The sequence below is a fragment of the Aspergillus oryzae genome, chromosome 1 (assembly GCF_000184455.2).
Source record: "Aspergillus oryzae RIB40 DNA, chromosome 1".
Classification (NCBI taxonomy): Eukaryota; Fungi; Ascomycota; class Eurotiomycetes; order Eurotiales; family Aspergillaceae; genus Aspergillus; species Aspergillus oryzae.
Window position 1 is genome coordinate 4,289,456 of NC_036435.1, and position 21,129 is coordinate 4,310,584.

Genomic DNA, 21,129 nt, shown 5'->3' on the forward strand with positions numbered 1-21,129 from the left:
GTAATGTCTAAACTAATTGCATGTCGTTTCGTTTCAATATACCTCCAAAGAAAAAGATTATAATGCAATTAGACCCGATCCCGGGCGAAATCCAAGAAGTCGCAGTCATCCTCAAAAAACCCATCATCGCCTCCAGAGCCAGCCGAAGGAAACGATGAGCCATGTCTCTTCTTCCTGCGTGTGGTGATCACAACCTCCTCAGGGAGTCCCGTACTATTGCCAAGACTGATTAGATTTTCCATCTCTCCACCAGAGCCCAGTTGGTGTTCATGTAGCGTCTCGTCATCATCATCATCGCCACCAGCGCTGAATGGGCGCACATGTATTCTGGTCATGGGCAGGCTCTCCCCAAATACCCAATTTCCAGTAGGCAGATTCGATGGTTCGTCCGCATGACCAGTTTCCGGGTATACGTAGAGATTAACCCTCTGGTCGGTGTGAAAGGGTTGGTAAGGTGCGTTTGTCTCGATCTCCGCCTGGGAGAGAGGCTGGCATTTAAGTTTGGATGCAAGAGACGGCCGTGGGTGGGAAGACGGCAGGGCCAGCGACGCGCGAACGGTGGTCTCCGCATTAAAAGCGTTAACAGGCATAGGGCCGCAGGGCGTCTGCAGAACGGGGGGCAACCGGAATTCAATCTCCTTGCCTCCTACTACAGATTGGAGCTGCCGATTCTTCTGGGTAGACATAGTACGCCGCACCCTATAGAGCCGGAAGTGCCCGCTGTCCACCAAGCCTAGAAATACCTGGTCCTTATTCGTAATCCAAGTGACGCGAGAGGCAGCTGGGTCACGGGCCAGCCCGTGCAAGCGGTTTTCGCCAGCGTGACGGAGCGTGTTAACTGTTCCGGTGGCTGCTCCCATTGATTTGCTGAGACCAGCAGCAACTACTTTCCCGCCTCGAACACCAGCAGACGATGAAAATCCTCCTACTGCAGGTAAAGCCCCACCGGCACTTGCGGTACGACCTCTAACCGCAGCGATTATGGGTTGTGTCTTACCTCCAACGAGCTTAAACGCCGCTGACAGAGGGTTCACCGGCGCCGCTTTGTCAGACAACTCATCGGTCGCTTGGTCAGTTACCGGCGGTTTACTGGATGCTGGGCGAGCTCGTCGGAATGGAGGCCATTGGAAAGCACTCCGCGGTAGGTCAAAGACGTGTACTGTCCCTTTCCGCGTAATAATTGCCAGTCGGTCTCCTGAAGGAGGGCACCAAATTACATCGACAATGTAGGATTTTGTCAGACGTGTGTACCGTGCGATTTGGCGCACGTTGGCACATGTGTTCACGGAATCCTCTGACAAAAATGCCCCGGCTCGACAGTACTTAGCTTGCATGAGATCCCAGACGTGTTGAACATCTCCGTTCGTGCTCGCCGTAAGTAGCATTAGTCCATTAGGCGAAAATGAGAGAAAGCTACATCCTTCAGGAGGCTGGAACGTGGCAACGGGGTTGAATAGCGCGGCCTTTGTCTCGTTGCCGTCTTCAAGCCTTTTCAAGTCCATGATTGAAACAAGGTCAGGCTCCGCGGGTGTGGTAGCATGAGTGTCTTGGGCGTGAGTAGGTGGGAAAGCGCTGTATGCCTGCGGCAGATCTCCCAAGTTGGGAGAACGGCGCGGCGCAGAAGTTGGTAGCTGGTCTTTGTTCCAATAATTATTCCACGCCTGAAGACCCTGGTCGCCCATCCATCTTGCACCTCGCACAAGTTCCTGCGTGACGCCTCTTGCTACCTTGTCAAAGAAGCTCGGGCCCTCGCCAACGTCTGTAGCGCATGTTATTGCCGGCCTTGCTGGAGGATTCCGATTGTCGAGACCATAGACTTTGCCCTGTATCAACGACGGAGGAACTGTCCCTGGAAGCGACGCCCTATACGTGGATGACGGCGGGACGATTGCCAGCCATCTTCCCTTTAGCGCAACGATAGGGCTGTCGGTGTTCGCAATCCCAGATGGAGAGTCGGTCCGAGATCCATCAGCGTCTGTTGAAGTTGAAGAGGTTGAGTAACGCCGGGATTCCCGTGAGCGAATGCTCGTCCATGTTTTACCTAAGCACTGATATCCATTCATGCTGTAGATGAATACCTCGCCACTAGCTCCGGATGCCAAGACTACGTAATTGCCTCCCGCGAAGAGCTTCAAATTTCCGGCAGGTGAAGGTGCAATTGCAGACAGTCCGGGGATACTCTCAAAGTATGGCGAAGGCTTCATTGTGAAAAGAGTCGTAATGTGGTCTCCCGTTCTGAGTGAATATATCTCGACACGTGTCTGGTAATATTTTGTATCGTCTTTCACCGAGCGCCTCCCAATGGGCGTAGGAGGTACCTCATTCACCTCCGAACCCACAGAGGAGCCATGAGTATCATCATCGGGTTGTACACATGGACCATGGATAATGACAGCGACGTGCGGTCTAGATGCTGAGCACGAGTCATCGGGTAGATTGCAGGCCAGGACCTTGGCATCTATCACACGACCATTGAGACCAGCCAGCTTCCCGATTAGTCGTGTTTTGCGATCCTCCACTGCGAGGACTTCCAAAGATCCATCGGAACCCACAACAAGAACACTAGTTCCCATTCTCGACGACTTGGATGTAGGGCTGTATATCGTATCAAAGGAACAGAAGGAGTACTTTTCACCTGTGGACTGCCTGTTCTGGCTAGAGAGGAGTGGAAGGTCGATATCAGGTGCTCCATAGAAATGGGCCTGGGGCAAATGCGGCAACGGAATCGGGTTACTAAATGGGCCACTGACGGAGTGGCTTTTGTGCCTATCTACAGATTGCTGTCGAGACAGGTCACCGCTCATGTATCCGTTACCATAGCTTAAAGGCCTTGCCCTGGGAAGAGGCGACGTTGAGGAGGGGTGGCTAAAACCGCCCTTCTCGGGGTTTGAGGGAAAGGCAAAGGGAGACCCGTTCGCGATTTCACCGTCACTAACGTCATTTGGTGGGCTCTTCCCAAATGGGATAGATTTTGCCCAGCTATCTGTACGATAAGCTAGATCATTCTCTGGTGAGTCATTAAGACAGCCAAGTGCATCTAGAACCGGCGAGACGATATTGTTGGGACGTTCAGAAGCCAACGGAGGGTTTGGATATGACGACGGTTCAGCTTGCAGAGGCGGAGAGGCTGTTATCCTGTGCATTTTGAGTCATTTAAGTCAGTGATCTGATGGACAAAGTGGCAGATACGCGATACTCTGTGCTTACAAGTCTTCTGGCGGTGTCTTCGCTGCGGCCTTGGCTGCCTTTGTCTTCGCCTTGGATCCGGCTTTTCCCTTTTTCTTCTTTCCGCTCTGATCATTCTCCGGTGGAGTTTGGCTCAAATCCTCTAGGGGTGGGCTAGGGTCACCGACGGACCGACTCTGCTGGCGGAATAAATCGTCCGAAGCTGCCGGGGGCATGAAATGGGAGGATTGCCTCAAGGAGGCAAGACGGTCTCAATAAGAAAAGCCGCTCTCAGGACCCGTAAGAAGGTCTGAGAACGGAAACCCCGCGATGTTATCGACGGCAAAGTCCCTCGCAGAGGTATGGTACTACCGGGTGTTGACTATCAACAAACATACCCGTCAGTATGACTCACCCAACAGTCGAGCGTGTAGACCAATACATACATGTAGGGCTATTGGAAAGGAAGTTTGGATTTGGTGCTGTGAAATAAAAAGCGAATGCGGTGCGCGTAGGAATAAGAGTTAACAAAGCAACAGCGTATCTAGAGTCAAGACTCGATACGCTTGTAGCTTCGGAGATAGGGCGAGACGGAAGCACTGCTTATACCGTTCGTCCGATAATCCGGTGTAGATGTATGGAAGTGGAATATGAGTTACAAAATGTACAAGATGACAGATATACCGGATACAAAGAAGACAGTTTGGTTCAAAGATGTAAGTAGTTTGTAAAATAGAAAGAGAGGTTGGGAGAAGGACATGGAGGGAGAGGGGGAGGGGGGTCAGGTCAGGAGTATGGATGACATCCCCATGGGTAGGCTGACTTATCTCCTATCAGTCCCAGATTTAGTTAACCTTAGTGGTGACCGACCACGAATAGACTACTATTAGTTGGGGAAACTAGATTTGGTCGGCAGGTACGGTATGGTATGGTAACCTTTGGTAACCTCGGTGAGGTCCCCAGACCGGCACATGACCAGAACCAGGTGATGATTGGCCCCTTTGAGACGGTGACCGTCAGGCTATGACGCCAGTTTCCGACTGCCTAACGTGCCTTTTCCAGACGGTCCTTGGATCTACGCAGTACCGCGCTTGCCTTGCAGTCTGCAAACCCAAAAGATAAGTATGGGAGTCATCTGGTGGCCTCCTCTTAGAATGAGAGGAAGCCCACCCCACTCCTCATTCCACAGCCACTCGGCACTCAAATGACGATCCATACACCATGTTCCAGGCAAACTATTGGTTTGCCCTGCAGGTCGCATGAGGGGCCTCCCAGACAAACTATGCAAACAGCACGCGTCTGAACATGGGTCAGCATCCGCCACGTGATTCGCCTGAATGATGCAGCCAAAGAGCCCTTACCACTTGGACATAGAAATGGCAAAGCCACAGTCAACAGCCCCTGGAACTTCCCCAACTTTTAATTCTTCCGTGGACGATCCGGGTCTAGCCGCCACTGCTGCTTCCACGCCAACCAAATATGAATCACCCGGAATGTTCTGTCCGATAGGTCCGCATTACCGCATAGTAACTACTCGCCGTCATCTGTAAGGTCCCAGATTATCATTGGCACATCATCAAGCGGTGACTGAGGCATGATGGTGGAGGTTTATTAAAAGTCGGGTCCTCACGCTTGAATGGGCTACCTCTTTGGTGAATTCCCCCTTTGGGGGATCTAACCTCATGTGATATCTTCCAACTTGGATTGACCTATCACTCCGTCGTCGGTGTCTTTTATCGCACCACGTGATAGGTTTAAGGAGAGATTCCATTGAGAGTATAATACGGAAGAGCGTGGAAGTTGCATGCTTGCATACTCCAGGAATCAAAAGGGAATATGACGTGTATTGTTACAATGTATATGACAGCTGTTCCCACGCATCCAGGTTCCCCCTGCGCACACACCTAAGTTCGCGCCTATTGCAACATCTCAAGTCTTCTTCTTCGCTGCCGCAGCCTTGGCCTTGGCCGCCTTCTTCTTGTTGCTGTTGATCATGACGATTCCGATGAATGTACCAACCACAGCCGAACCGAGGAGAGTAAGGATGACAGGGATGCGGATAGCCCATACGCGGGGAGGGAAAAGATCATGGAGGGGGTGGTCCAGGTCGACAAATGGCTACCAGATTGTTAATAGGTGCACGTAAATCCAAAAGACATAGGGGAAGAGTTACCATGAGAAGAGTCCAGGCCGTGTAGTAGAGAAAGATTGCGGTAGCGGCCAAGAGCATGGCGGATCCGACAAGTTGGCCCAGCTAGAAACAGCGACAATCAGCATATGAGAATATAACAATGCGGTATAGTTTATTCTTACCATAGTGGTGGACAAATCTATAGGGTAGACGTAATAGAGTAATTGCGAAGAACTGCTAGTCTGAAAGGTGGGCAAAACTGACCATCCTATCGCATAAACACGAACAGCTTGGCTCCTGAGTGACACGTGACCTGAACCGGACGCTAAGACTTTATCCTTCGCCGCCTCACGTTCTGTCCGACGGAGCTCAACCACCAACGTTTTCGCAACTTGACTCTTGAGTCACTCCTCCCTTATTGATGCCCCAGGGTGATTTGGGAAACTGCAAGGAACGATGACAGATCCGGTCGTATTGCAGTCGGCGGTCCGAGTGCCCACACCTCCACCTGGCACATCCTATTCTCCAAATGCATCAGGCTCACGAAAACGCTCGCCCCCCTCTCGTTCACCTTCTCCCAACCGTCGCCGGTCGCCTCCAGGTGACTCTGTAAGAGAAGATGGCGACGCGCCACGGATTGATCCTGAACGTGCCATTGAGCGAGAACGACAACTTGCGGAGCGTGTCCGTCAACATGAGAAGCAGGAGGCCGCGCGGAAACCAATGACGGAGGAAGAAAAGCAGGCTTCAGCCAAAGCTGAATATGAGAAACTTTTGAATATGCGGTCGGGAGGAACCTACATCCCCCCTGCTCGACTCCGTGCGCTACAAGCACAGATTACAGATAAGACAAGCAAAGAATACCAGCGTATGGCATGGGAAGCTTTAAAGAAATCGATCAATGGTCTTATCAACAAAGTCAACGTCTCAAACATCAAACATATTGTTCCAGAACTTTTCGGTGAGAACTTAGTACGTGGGCGCGGCCTATTTTGCAGGAGCATTATGAAGGCTCAAGCTGCCAGCTTGCCGTTCACACCAATTTACGCTGCAATGGCGGCTATCGTCAACACCAAGCTTCCTCAAGTTGGCGAACTGCTGCTTAATCGATTGATCGTCCAGTTCCGCAAGGCGTTTAAACGGAATGACAAGGCGGTCTGCATCTCGTCGACGACTTTCATCGCTCACTTGTGCAACCAACAGGTCGTACATGAGATGCTCGCAGCTCAGATTCTTCTTCTCCTGCTCCACAAACCCACAGATGACAGTGTGGAGATTGCCGTCGGCCTCACAAGGGAAGTCGGTCAACATTTGGAGGAGATGAGTGGTCCTATTGCCCTGGCGGTGTTCGATCAGTTCAGAAACATTCTCCACGAAGCCGATATCGATAAGAGAGTCCAGTACATGATTGAAGTCTTGTTCCAAGTCCGTAAAGACCGTTATAAAGACAATCCGGCGATTAAGGATGAACTTGATCTAGTAGAGGAAGAAGATCAGATCACACACCGTGTTGGCCTTGACGATGAGATTGAAACTCAAGATACCCTCAACATTTTCAAATACGACCCGCAATGGGAGGAACACGAGGAAGCTTACAAGAAATTGAAGGCTGAGATCCTAGGTGAAGGTAGCGATGACGAAGAAGATGAGGACGAGACTGATGAGAGCTCTGATGAAGAAGCTGAAGAAGAACGGCAGATGGATATCAAAGATCAAAGCAACACAGACCTCGTCAACCTGCGGAGGACCATCTACTTGACGATCATGTCTAGTATCGATTTCGAAGAATGCTGTCACAAACTGATGAAGATTTCACTGCCACCCGGCCTGGAGCCTGAACTTCCGTCGATGATTATTGAATGTTGTTCTCAGGAAAGAACGTACTCAAAATTCTACGGTTTGATTGGTGAGCGGTTTTCTAAGATCAATCGTCTTTGGTGTGACCTTTTCGAGGCCGCTTTCGCCAAGTACTACGACACGATCCATCGATTCGAGACCAATAAGCTACGCAATATTGCCCGCTTTTTCGGCCATATGTTCAGCACCGACGCCATCGGCTGGCATGTTATGTCCGTGATTCACCTCAATGAAGAAGAAACCACTTCAAGTAGTCGTATCTTCATCAAGATTCTCTTCCAAGACCTAGGAGAGCACCTTGGTCTGCAGAAGCTGCAGGAGCGCATGAGAGATGAGATACTTCGCCCCAGCTTTGAGGGTCTTTTCCCGACAGATAACCCTCGCAACACCCGCTTTTCTATCAACTATTTCACAAGTATCGGCTTTGGTATTCTGACAGAGGACATGCGTGAACACCTTAAAAACCTCCCCAAGCCGACAGTCCCAGCTCTCCCTGCTCGCGACGCTACTCCTGAATCAGACGCTGAATCTGTCAGCTCTCGCTCATCATGCTCCACCTGCACTGGTCCCCGTCACTCACGCTCGCGCTCGCGCTCCTATTCATACTCTCGTTCGCCTTCGCCGGACCGAGGCCGCCGGCGCTCGGTCAGTCGGGGCAGGTCTTACTCACGATCCGTCTCCGGATCTTCTCGCCGGAGCTACAGCTACACGCCTTCGCGCTCCAGGTCACCAGTATCGAGCACTCGCCGGCGCTCTGTTTCTTACAGTCGATCCCGGTCACCCAGAAGGTCGTCGGTCTCTCGTACACCCCCCAGACGGACCCGTGCTAAGTCTTATGACTCGCGCGCCTCTCGAAGCGTTAGCCCAGCTCGACGTTCACTGTCTCGATCTGCTACACCCGAGAAACGGGGTTACAGCCGTAGGAACCGAAGCTACTCCAGGTCAGTGTCGAGATCTGTTACTCCACCTCGGCGCGAGGGACGAGGCAGGCGCTACTCTTCCGAGTCGTTGTCCCCCCCTCGCTCCAAACGCGCATCGTCGCGTTCACCTCGCAAGGCTGCCCCGGCTCGGCGTGCCCGTGATAACTCTGTGTCACGTTCCCCGAGCCCCGCACGATCGGGACGTGATCAAAGAAGACGCCGGTACTCGAATTCCCGATCACCGTCTCGCTCTCCCCCTCGGCGTAGATCGCCGTCCCGGACTCCTCCTCGTCGGGGCCGCGCCGCGGACTATATCTAATTTAAATGGTGACGGGTTATTGTAAAAGTGACATGAAAATGCTTATAAGACGCATTCGAAGATTTCAATTATTTGATGTTGACCGCAAGTCATGAGATATTTATTAGGACTGGTTAAAGGCTCGGTTTTCAATGGTGTATTTATACTACCCTGCGTTTTAGGTTCACAATAGCAAAAAAGGCAGTGCTTTCACTGCAAACGATCCACATGTTCACCTGGTGTCAGTCTATAGTCTAGCTTTCTGTATAATGCAAACTATAACAATAGCTTTTCGGTACAGCATCTATCATATCTAGGGTATCACTCAACGATCCAACCCATCTATCCTTTCTCGTAAACTCCCCCGAGGAAATGACAATGTAAACGAATCTACTCAGCAGCCTCCCACATACACCTTTCACACAAACACAACCCACCCAATGCACCTCTAGCCCATTCCCTTCTCTCCTTAACACTCAGTCCAATATCACAGTAATGATTCAAGATCTCCTCGTCAGCCTTGATCCCCTCATTCCTTAACGGTGTCTTCTCCTCCCCGGTACTAGTCCTCTTCCAAACAGGACGTTCAGACTCCGTCCTAGCCCGGAAGGTAATCTCACCACCCCACTCCCACCTCACATTCGGATCACAGCAGTGATTCGCAAGACACCAGAGCGGATGCACAGCGCAGAGCTCCGGACCACCATCCCAGGTAGAAAGACGACCGGATGCGGTGCCGCGGAATTTAGCATAGAGCGTATTAAGCACCCAGGTATCATAGCGGGGCAGAACCTCGTAAGGATCCAGTTCCATTTCCTCGAGGATGCGCATGGGCTGAAGGATATTGAGGTGGAAGGAGAAGGGCAGGGTTGCGGTGGGGTCGTCGGAGGTAACAGAGTCAGCAGATGAGTCTTCGAGGTCGTGGAAGTCGCCCCAGATGTACTTGATCTCGGGGAGGTCGAGAGGATGCACGTCCTGTGTTGCGGCCATGGCGATTGCCCGGCCCAGAAGCAGGAGGTACAGGTAGTCGGCTTTGTCTTTGGGGTCGGGGATGTCTTTGCCGATGGATTCGAGGTTCTCCATTAGGCCGCAGAGGGCGCCGTGGTAGGTTTCCTGTGCTTGGTCGTGGCATGTTTGGCTGCAGAAGATTGTGTCGTCGCAGTCTGTGCAGGCGACCGGGGGGTTCTCGGAGGCTAGGTCGGGGAGCGGGGCGTTGCAGGCGTCGCAGAGGTCGTCGTGGAGTCTGTTGGTGGCTGTGAGGAGGGAGTTTTCGCGGAGGATGATCTCGCCGGGAGCGATGTCTTCTTTGGCGAAGAGGCCTAGCTGGATGGATACCTCACCCTCTGACGAGGTTCCTTCGTCGGTGGTGCCGTGGAGAGCGGGCAGGGCAACAGCTCGCACTTCGCATTTGGGCGCAACATCCTTCAGTCTGTCGTTGAGTAGTTTGAGGGTCTCGGGGGCTTTTCTGTCCGGCTCGTGCTCGTTCCAGGGATATAGGACCCTCCGCGCGAAGCCCTGTGCATTCAGAGCACTGGGATTGATGTCCACATCCGCGGCTCCGTTATCCTTTACCGAATCTGGTCGGCGGGAAATGTATACTTTCTGAATTGCGCTCAGCTGCTCCTTGAGCGTGTCCACGGCTTTACCATCACACTTTTCCATACTTCCAAGTAGCGACAAGCCACGCATGCAGAATTCATATGCATCTCTGTAACACCGGCATTTCACCAGGCTCCGAACAAGCAATGCATATACAGTCCCAATAATCTCGTCATACTCGTCTTGTGTAGTAGCGACACAAGAATCGTCGTTGTCTTCGTCATCTTCATTCTCTTGCTCCCCCTCCTTGTCACCTTGAGGTTGAGTATCTATCTTCCGTCGAGCATGGAACTCGCATCCGTCGGGGTCAACAACGGACTCCAGCAGTGAAAGAGCACGATACGCGTCCGCGGATGCTAAATCCGCAAATCCCAATTGCTCATGAAATAGTCCCCGTTCGAGGTGAAGATGTGGGTTGTGAGGGTCCGCATAGAGACGGGCGGTTGTTTCCGAGCGTAATTGGAGGAGGTCTTTCATCTTTCATATATAGACTCAAGTATTTAGCTTGACTGGAGAGGCAGGGTAGCTATATTACTTTTTTTTTGGAACGTGGGGTAAGTGGAATGGAGGTCAATTGTTGGCTATAGTTTGTTTGAATAAGTTTGTCTCCCCAGCAGATCTGGCGTATTGGCTAAGCTTGTTGCACAGTTTCACAATATTCAACAAGTGATGTATAAAGATGAACAAATCATTGAAGTTTTCATGTTTCGTGAGAAATTAATGTATAAAAAGAGAAAAAAAGAAAAAAGAATGCGGGGATATGACTATCACCACGTGATGATAACAGAATTTGCCCTACATCATCTATATAAGGAAGGTCAAATATGGCTTATCAATTTATCTCACCCTAAGGAGTCAAGCTCGAATAGCAATCAAAATCGGGCCTGTGATATAGCTGGATGCTCTGAGAAAGTACTACGCGCCCTCCTCTCTAACCGCCTGACATCTCTTGTGTCTCTTTTTCCTTTACTTTGTAGGTTTTTGCCTAAATCAACCGCGGCGGCTGAATGAATAGCACCAGTAACTGACTTACTAGTATGTATCTAGTGGTACATGACAGATTACTTCATTAACAGAAATTAAAAAGAATTAATATCCTAGTATGCTGTAGTAACCCTTATAGCCAGTCACATTAATCGTGCTACTCTCACTAGCCAAGAATATATTTCTAAAAGCTCAACAATAAACGCCTAACCCTTACATGGAGAGGTAGATCAAAAGAAAAGGCAAACACGATTATCAAGGCGGACAGGATAACCCGTCCTTGTGATTGGCTCCTATATATATCGAATTAACATATCACATCGAAAGAGTCAATGATCTACGGAGTACCCACAGCCACAATTTCTATGACTATCCTCGGATGTGCCTGATAAGTTGCTGAACATTTCACGCCTTCGTTTCGAACCATTCAGCTGAGTGTGCAACTTTAGAAAGAGAAATATTAGATGTGTGTTTATACCGCTCCTTGCTGTTCTCCAACGAAAGACTGAAAGCACGTACCAGCAGTTCCTAACGCCGCGACCAAGTGCAATGATATCAGCTGGCATATCTACCCCATCGCTAGATAGATTTTCAAAACAGGAGAAATAGAAGCAATATTATTTCCTTGTAATTACAAGCTGGCTTAGCCCAACGCGATCTATTGTATACAGAGCTTTCAACAAGCATCCCCCCATCTTTCTCCCTCGGCCTCCGAACCAATTATCAGGCGCTCGATTCTGAAGGGATAAAGCGAGAGTATCCAACAAACTTGACAAGGATGGATAAATCACTGCTTATTGTGAGCCAATGCCAATAGAAAACCAGCAGTAATCGATAGGCTCCTTACACTTAGTGGAATACTTGAAAAGGAGAAGATCTTACTCGCAAGGGTTCGATCCCTTGGCATGAATGATCTGCTTCCAGTTGGTCATGTCGGTGCTCTTTGCCTCGTGAAAGGTGTCCCAGAGGAACTTGCCGCACGCATCGTTGGTGGCCGTGCAAGTGCTCAATTTACGCATGTCCTGCCCCCAGTTGTAAAAATCCTGGTTTTGGTCTAGCTTGAAAATTCCATACAGGTCCGCGCCGCATGAACCGCTGGCGGACTTGCAAGGGTTCGGGTTTGTTTTATCGATGACCTCCCTCCAGTGGTACACGTCGACGCTGGCATCGTTATAAAGGGTGTTATAGATGTACTTGCTGCATGCATCGTTGCCGCCGTTGGCCGAGGCAAATGCCCCAGAGATAGAAGCCAAGGAGGCAACAGTAATGGCGAAGAACTTCATTGTGAAAGACGGTTTTGATTGTAACGGAATAACAAAGTGTGAATAGTAGTGGCGGTAGTGGTGGTAATAATGTCTGAAGGCTTTGATTGTATTCGATGATGAAGAATGAGGTAGGTAGGGTATGGATGATGGTCACTTATATAGATGCTCTCCAGGTAGATAGGGCTTAGATTTTCTTAACCCTAAATATGTGGTATCACATGTATCACGTAGTTTGGGAAACTCTTTAGCATTTCCGTGGTGGAGTCTGCAGATATTATTTAGAACCCCTTGCATTACCGATTGTCTTACCCCTGAAGCATCAGCGCCTCATATCATTACTTGCGGTAGAATTTCCACAGAGAAAATGGATAGGTTCTGGGGTCAATTACAGAGTTTCGGATCTAGATTCTGCCTCGCCAATGACGCCCCTGCATAACTAGACGCTTAAGACTTAGGCTCTGACAGGTCAATACAATGATTATTGTTTGATTGTATGATGATCATGTCTATGTATAGTCAATTCCTTTGTTTTCTGATATTGGTGGGCCTCGGTTAGTAGATGTTGGGACTGTCATTAGACCCTTATAGAGACATATCTTTGATCCATCATGCCCCTTTATGAATATTAGGCGGTTTACATGCCCTTAGGTATGCTAAAAGCGCAGTATCTCCCAGTTCAAGATACCTCTATCTTTTCAGTCTTCTTGTGATGCTTTAAAGTATAATTGCACACTTGATATCAGTGACGCAAACACCAGCAAGGGATATACGCACGAGTAACTCGAACACCAAAGCATAGGTCATCTTAAGCTCTTTTAGCATGGGCACTAGCTCAAGCAAGTAACATTGTTTCCATTTGTGATTGATTCGCCGGTCAATATCTGCCATTCAGAGAGAGACGATAAAGTTAGGTTAATCGCCACTGATATGTAAGGCTTAAGTACAATTATCGACTGGCAAAGCATCCGCTTGCCGCAGATCTGATATGATGATGTAGTAGCACTGACGTACCACTATGGCTTTACCTTCCCCCCTTACTTTATGAACGTGTAGCATGAAGGCAAAAACGTTCTCTGTTTGGAGTGGCCATATCATCGACTGCTCCCAACGAGCTGATTAGAACGCCACCGAGCTCGTGGTCGGAGGGAGTAAACAAACATACACATCAAATTTCGATGAGATAGACCCTAATATGCAAGGCCGACTTGAAACTACTTGGTCTATAATCTACCCAGCCCCCAGAGAATGTATCTGCAGGTCATGGAAACTATAAGGCAATACAATAGTTTTGGGGGCATTTATGACATATCAACATTGACTCGCTAACCTGTAAGGACTTACCAGCTCTAGTTTCAGTGTAGAGTCAGGATATCTTCTGGAAAGAGTGTTTTCGCTCGTAAATCTACCACACAAGTATCAAAGGACGAAAATACAAGAAACACACAACAAATCGAAGAAACCCTGAAGATGGCTGAAGCTTCCCCATACTCAAAATGCTGATATGGTATAGGACAAACAACAAAAACAAGACAAATCATCAATATATAGTTCACTAGTCTCTCTTAATGCATGCACCCCAACCTCCATTCTGGAAACCTTGCTCCACTGGTTAGCTCGGAAAATTCAATTCCTAGCAAAGCGATAGGGCAATTAATGTCCGGAAAATTAGGATTGTCAGCTTATTGCAAATAGTTTAGCTCCACCGTCATGACCTTGCATAGAGCTCGGCAATGCATCGCTTGACTTGAAAAACTTCATAAGGTCTAATTCTGTGGGATGCATTGAAGTATAGATGACCAAAACTTTCATAGTCTCGGTCTCGGCCTTGGATAGGTTGTTTTCCGAAGGCAGGGTATGGAATTGTAGGGTAGATGTCGGAGGTCACTCACCGTAGCAGTAAAACTAGAATTTTGCACGTCTAGTTAAATGCACTGGAAACTGCGACACCGACCCTATGGAAGGAGATGCCATTACCGGTAATCTCTAAGGAGATTCCCTGTTTATGACAATATACATAACCTGACATTCTTCTAAATAACTATTACTGTAGTAACATTAACACATCCTCAAGAAATCAACCAAAGCAACAACACCAATAACTAATCTCAACTACTCAGAACCAAAGACACTATCGGAAGCAATAATGGCAACAAGAGCAACCTACCAAGAATCAGCACACCCCCCAACTCAAGAATCTTCTCAAAAGAAACTCACCAGAGATATCAGAGATAATTCCACACCCTCAGTAACAGTAACATCCAGAGCAGGCCGATACCCATCCACAACATCAAAAGACTCCAACACCCGTCCATGCCTCTCAATATCCAACGTAACCCTCCTCTCCTCATCCAACTTCACATCAACAGCAGCCACATTCACAAACGAAATATTAAAGTTCCCAAAACCCAATCTCGGCGCACCAGTCGCTAAAGTTCTGAACCCGGTCATACTAGAGCCACCCTAGCTGCTGCATTAGTGGATCCATGCTTGCCTCATCCAACATATCCCCATGTGTGAACATTTCTAGGTCCTATTGAAAAGCAGTTGTACAGTAAGCCTGTGAATGATTTAATACCATGCTACTTACTCTGTATCTAAGACACTCTTCCTATGCAATATCCTCACATCTGACCATGGTGAAGACCCAGTTACTCTTCACTTGCTTGGACATGGGTATAGCGCCGAACAAACCCATAGGCTACACTCTCGATGTAACCCCAAGGTGACCAACAAAGCCGGGATGACATCCCTGTCATGAACATGGTGTTCAGCTGATCATTGCACTTAAACAGTGTCCAGAGACTAGACACCATGCAGGCATGATACAGTGATTGGCCTTGTTGAACACGCCACGAAAGGCTTCATTCTGATGCACTGTCTTTTAGCGTGTGTGATCAAATGGAACCCCCACAATACATACGTGGGATGAGAACAATTGATCTAGACCCACTGATGTACTGCGGTCCAGTACTTTTGACTCTAGGATCCACTAAAGCAATCAATCATGGCATCGAGATTGGTGGAATAACAGAGTGAAACCAGTGCAGCGTTTTTTCTAGTACGCTTAGTGGCCACCGGGCACTATCACTTGTTACTGCTTATTGAGGGGATTAACTACAGATCTGTACTGGGAGTATTCGAAACCAGTACCCGGTGTACCCGGTACTAGTCGACTTGAAAGCAGGGCATTCATGTCTGATCAAGTATCAACACGCACATCCTCAGAAGTCCTATGGTAGGGTCAACTTCGAACCATCCATGGGTAGAGAGAGTAAGACCATGACCTAACCGGGTTTCTACAAAAGAAATATATGATACTGGAAAAGCAGTCAGTGTCCCAATAAAGGTCTATCAAATTAAAATACTAATATAGAAAGGAATCCCCAATTTTCGCGCACGAACTGTACCACGTTGGCAGAAGAGTGCCTTTTTAAGAGAACTAATTTTTCACATCATCTGTGACCATAGTGTTAGTTACATTTGAGAATTGTATTGGGGCTTTTACTCTCTCTTTTCTTCTAGGATGCTGAGAAATGTGTAAGACTTACGCTGCAATTCTCATCCACGACTATTCCTTGTCCTCCACCATGTCTGATGCTTACGGCAATCCGGGAGAGCATTTCTCTCTATAATTACATTGTCAGAATTATTGACTTGTCCGACGTTGTTGAAGATATCAACTAAGCAGGTCGAAGTAGACTTACTGTGAGGGATGCGTCGGCCATGCCGCCTTGTCGTTCGACATCATTCTGGCTCATAATCTGGTAGCTATCGTGCATGCGCTTGCAGCTCTTGAGCCCCCCGATGTTTGAGACACTAGGGCCTAGCACATTGGCTGGGTTCTCGGGGTTCAGAACGTTAATGCCGCGCTGAGCGTTCTCCTGGGCATTTCTGTCGGCTGAGAAGATCTTGATAGTACTGTCAATTCCAGAAGCCGCAATGGTCGGTTCGTATGGATGGCCTGAGAGGAAAATATCAGTGGAACAGCTCGATTAAGCAGACTAGAGCAAGATATACCTTGTATAACGTTGACAACCTCACTATCACCTTCCAGAATATTGACCAAGTCACACGTCTTCCGGTCCCAGATGAACAGATGACCCATGTCGCTGCCGCTCACCACGTATTCGTCATTCAAGCCAAAGAAGTTGACATCTTTGACTGTTTTTACGTTGCAATGTCCGCGGTAAACTTTGGTATGCGAGGAGCACGGCACGTCGAGTCCCACATCCTCCCTTCGGGATGTTCGCAAGCCGTTGAGGCGAAGCATACGGTCTTCAGGTTCGAGCATCTCATCACTATCATAACCCTCTTCGGAGCTGGTATCGAAACCAAACTCGTCATCGTCATCGTCATTGTCATCGTCACTACTACTCTCCCCATCTTCCTCTTCCTCCACAGCCACATCAGATCCACTCTCATCACTATCAGAATGGTTTTCGTCACTATCAGAATCACTGACGTGCTGTTCGAAAAAGCTGTTTTCACTTGTCTCGCTATCAGCGTCAGTCGGTGGAGTGAGAATGACCTGGGATACAGACCCAGAAGTAGCCTCGGGTCCTCCGCTGCCTAAATTCAAGGCTTCTTCGGTGGAATTCATGGCAGACAACATGTGGAGATGTTCGAAGAGCTGATACTCTTCGAAATCGGGTTGTATGTCAGCTTGCGACCTCTCTGGGCCCGTTTCACGTTCGGATTCAGATTCCTCTTCTAGTACTGTACGCAACCCACCGAAGGCGCGATTGGCAAACGAGTAATTCACTCCCGTGCCTGCCTCCATTAAAATACCGCGAGCGACCTTTAAGCCCCAGAACCGCCGTACGGCTGTTCGATCAAGGGAGCGGATATGGGAGGTATCAGAACGACCCTCACAGTCATGGGTTCTCGCAGCAGCGTTCTCTAGGTCTTCAAGTGGGAGTTTCACAACGTTTGCAAAAGCCGTCACTGCTGCGCGTTGATTAGGGAAGAGTACACGTGTGCTATCGTGTTCGAACCTTGAGGCATCGACGTTCACGACGGGCGAGTCGCCAGCGAGTCTCTGAAGATAAGGGACTAACTCCGACTCAATGGCACTGTCATCAGCCTCATCAGACAAAGGGTACCGTGGCACATTCCGCCGATGTTCGTTACTACTCTTGAAACCTGAGATGAGAGCCTCTCTACCTCCTTCCAAAAACAGTAGTATGGCCCTGAGGAAATCATAGCCGAACTGAGCCTCTTCAGGTATAGTATTGCCCTCTCCGGGCGCGGGCATGATTTGCATAAACGATATGCCGGGGGAAAGGTGTCCGCGGAGCTCGCCTCCCAGGACGCGTGCTAACGTTCCTGCGGCTTGAACAAATCTCCAGGATGCCTCCCTGTTTCGACGAAGAGCCTGCTGGAATCTGACCACATCAGAAGAAGGGTTAAGAGGGTATCCCCACGTTCGCATGACTTGTTCCATCATTGGAAGATACTCCGAAGCCAGTGTCAGCGCCGTTGAGAAGGAATCAACATAAAGGGTCGGATCTAGCTGGCTCGATGATTCACCTGCTTCTCGTACGGTAGCCTCTAATGAGAACAAAGCCTTGCGGAGCTTAACTAGAGCTCTGGCAATACGCATACTAAGCCTTTGTGCTTCGTTCAAGACAGGATACCTTGCCTGCTTCCTTGCACGCCTGGACGCACCAGAAGTGGGCGCTGAGACCGCTGATAGCGGAACATCCCCTGTTTCGCCGTTCCCATACCGTGCGCGAATCATTGGTTCGTCATCGTCTGGTTGCTCGTGGGACCACCGTCGAGATTGATGCCGGTTACCACTAAATTCGGAAGATGATATCGAAGCGCCATTTCGACGCTTTCGCTTTCTATTCTTTGAGCTCCGTCGCTTACGCGGAGACTGGGTTTCCTGTGCGGACCTTTGGCGTGCTGATTCGGCTTCTCTGGCATCAGGGCTCTGGATTAGATCAAAACTATAAATGTGATCGCCCGACCAGCTAACCACCATCTCGTTCGGATTGACATCACTAATCTTACAGGCAGTGATATGTCCGTTGTCCCGCGTTTTCATCCGGCGCTTGCCATTAGGTGCGAATCTTCGAACACATCTTGTCGCTTGACTCATCAACTCATCTTCGCGATCACTGCCGATGCGAGGAGAGCTGCCCGGGTCCCCTCTTTCCATGAGCAAGTCTCGGCCCAGCATCCGCCTATCGTGAAGAAAACAATGCAGATGAGCGCCGCCCAGCGCAATGTAATGGGGTTGCGTAGGAGAGCACGATATGGTGTTGAGGTCAAGATGATGCCGTTTGTAGGATATCAGCGGCGGGGGAACATTCGAATCATCATGCACCACCCCCGGTCGATAGGCCATGGGGCCTTGACCACCTAACGGCTTGGGATACGCGGAGGAAGGCTGACGTAGATCCCATTGTCGTACCTCACCATCCTCGGAGCATGTAAGGAACAGATACGGGGACGACTCAGTGACAATACGCTTAACACGATCCGCATGGCTACGATAGACACGGCTATTGGTATTCTCTGCAGTCAGGAACCGGGTATTTGTGAAAAAATTGTTGAATCGCCGACTTCGGGCGGAGGCAGTAAATGCAGACGTAGCCTCAAGATTACCATTACTGCTAGAATATTCGATGTCAAAGACCCGAACCTGATGGTCACCAGCGCATGTTACCAGGGTACGATCATTCGAGTGTGGCATGAACTTGACGGAAAATATGTTCGCCTTGTGGCCGGTATGGAGAGTGGTATTCAAGGAAAAGGGCGCCGATGACGACTCGGGTTGATAGGAATAGATATTCACGTAATGGTCGTCAGATCCAGAGGCGAGAAGTTGACCAGACCGCGACCAGCTGCAAGATGTTGTCAGACGCGGAGCAGACGCATGAAACCAACTAAAGAGAAAGGAAAGAACACAGTGACACCGCCAATGGTGAGTGGGCCGCAAACGTACCATAATGCATTGACGCAACCTGTATGTCCACCCAGCTCGTTAACAATGTCTAGATCGTCTACCCATTCCTTTGATCCGTAGATTCCGCGAATACTAGCACGGTGCGACGGCTCCCCCAATTCCCGGCGCCAGAGACGGTCATACAGTGAGTTCTTCATTGTGGCAGCGATAGTCAAGCGACAGACGGTGTTCAATCTGCTTGGGTTTGGATCATTGCGCGCAACAGATTCCAGACAGCAATAGCTGCTACGGTGACGTCAGCGTCTGGTTTAACACGAAGCCGCGATGCGACGCGGAGTATGTTGCGTTTCGTAAAGCGATATCGAGAGGACGTCGTCACGGACCAAAAGTCAAAGTCGTCGGCGGAGGTTCATAAGAAGGCTAGACGATATCAAGTTCCTGACAAATGGGCGATGAGATCGACCTCGGTTAGTAGAGTATTTAGGCGACGCGGCAAGGGTGAGGGAGAGGAGGAATTTCCATCTAAAGCTCGTATGAGGTGAGAGTAAACTGCATCAAATGAAATTGTAGCAGAGTAGGATGATCAGCGGAAAAAGCGACTAACACCGGTGTTAGCTCGGACGTTAGGTGAAGAGAGAAAGAGAAAAGTAAGAGGCAATGGAATGTCATAGATAATGTGCCGGACAAGCAAGAGGGGAAAAAAAGAAAAGCTCCACAGTTCCAGAACGACCGTTGAGCGGGTTGGTCGAGACTTGATTAAATCGGCGAGGATATGCAACGGTTCCAGGGCCCCTACCTCAGTGAGAGAGAGCGCGTCCACGTCTCAACCCTTGGGCGAGCATCCAATGGATAACCTGTCGAGGGGTTTTGGATAGTTTTCAATCGGGTTCCTTTTAGCTTGTCCACACTACATCGGGTTGAAGTCATTAAAAGATCATTCTTTGGTTCGCCATGGAGACGCCAAGCCTTCCTTAATCTGGACCAGATTCAGTGGTAGCGAGAAAAGGAAAAAAGAAAAGGGGAGGAAAAGACAAGTCAGCAAAGGCTTTCATCGGTGGACTCATGCCACGGGCTCTTTTTATATATCTCGGAAACATGTTGATTGATAACTAGGAGTTCCCGCTCCAGGACATTCCTGCAACTAAGGAGGTAGCGACAGTTGATGTAAGGAAATACAGTTCTTTAGGTCCGGCCGATAGTCGGATTACGAGTACGTTACACTGGAAACTCGATGACGACAACGAAACCATCCTCAAAACGGTTTAGTCATCATTCTGGGACATCTAGACTCTAGTTAAGAAAACGTCTCTCCATCAACGTGGCCTAATATATATGATCCTTGGTCTAACCGCAGTGGTAACCCGCTAAGAGGAGCTTATCGGGTGCATTAATTAATCATATTTTCATTACTCTTCTCATAAGTCATAGCAAGCATACCAGGGTCATGTTCATGGTCAAAGATCACTTATAGGACGTCCCAGAGTAACTTCCACTTTGGTCGCCAAGCAGGATCCCAGTCTGCCTATCATCTCGAGCGTAGTACATCCGTCCCAGTGTGCTTCTGCGACTGGTTAGAAATGGTGGGGACAGACACCCTGATGCTGGCAGGCTAGGATTAAAACCAGAAAGTGTGAAGGTGGGGGGGGGGAGGGAAAGAACAAAAAGAGAGACAACTCGTAAAACCCCCGACAAGTCTGAACCTCTGTCACTGGCACGCCGCCGAGGGAATCCAAGAATAACACGTCGTCTTATGTCGACCGTCAACTGTATGCATCACTCAATCAAGTTCGGGTGGAAGGGTCAATGCGGGTTAGAAACCAGTTTCCAAGACCATCCGGGTCTCACAAAACCAGGACCACCAGCAGCAAGCTTGTTTTTTCTCCCTTGTAACGACACATCCTTGGTTAGAAAGTGGATGGCTCTAGATCGATCTTTTCGGTCGTCCCTGAGTGATGTGCCCCTAGTTTGACTTCTACCCGGAAGAAAATTCCTGTTGT

The 21,129-nt window shown here is 49.2% G+C and overlaps 3 protein-coding genes across 3 annotated transcripts; 1 reads left to right on the forward strand and 2 right to left on the reverse strand.

Moving 5' to 3' along the window:
• Positions 1–68: 68 nt before the first annotated feature.
• AO090005000796 (uncharacterized protein) lies at positions 69–3,143 on the reverse strand (the record flags this gene model as incomplete). Its single annotated transcript, XM_001817763.3, has 1 exon — positions 69–3,143. The coding sequence occupies one exon, from the start codon at positions 3,141–3,143 to the stop codon at positions 69–71; it is 3,075 nt and encodes a 1,024-aa protein (XP_001817815.3).
• A 2,609-nt stretch (positions 3,144–5,752) lies between these two features.
• On the forward strand, positions 5,753–8,985 carry AO090005000793 (uncharacterized protein; the record flags this gene model as incomplete). The annotated part of the gene is made up of 2 exons (XM_023233937.1): positions 5,753–7,684; positions 8,974–8,985. 2 exons carry the CDS (start codon positions 5,753–5,755, stop codon positions 8,983–8,985), a joined length of 1,944 nt encoding a protein of 647 aa, XP_023089103.1.
• Positions 8,986–15,666: 6,681 nt separating this feature from the next.
• On the reverse strand, positions 15,667–19,329 carry AO090005000791 (WD repeat-containing protein; the record flags this gene model as incomplete). The annotated part of the gene is made up of 6 exons (XM_023233938.1): positions 15,667–15,675; positions 15,768–15,845; positions 15,924–16,180; positions 16,237–16,643; positions 17,277–19,070; positions 19,172–19,329. The coding sequence occupies 6 exons, from the start codon at positions 19,327–19,329 to the stop codon at positions 15,667–15,669; spliced, it is 2,703 nt and encodes a 900-aa protein (XP_023089102.1).
• Between the last annotated feature and the right edge of the window lie 1,800 nt (positions 19,330–21,129).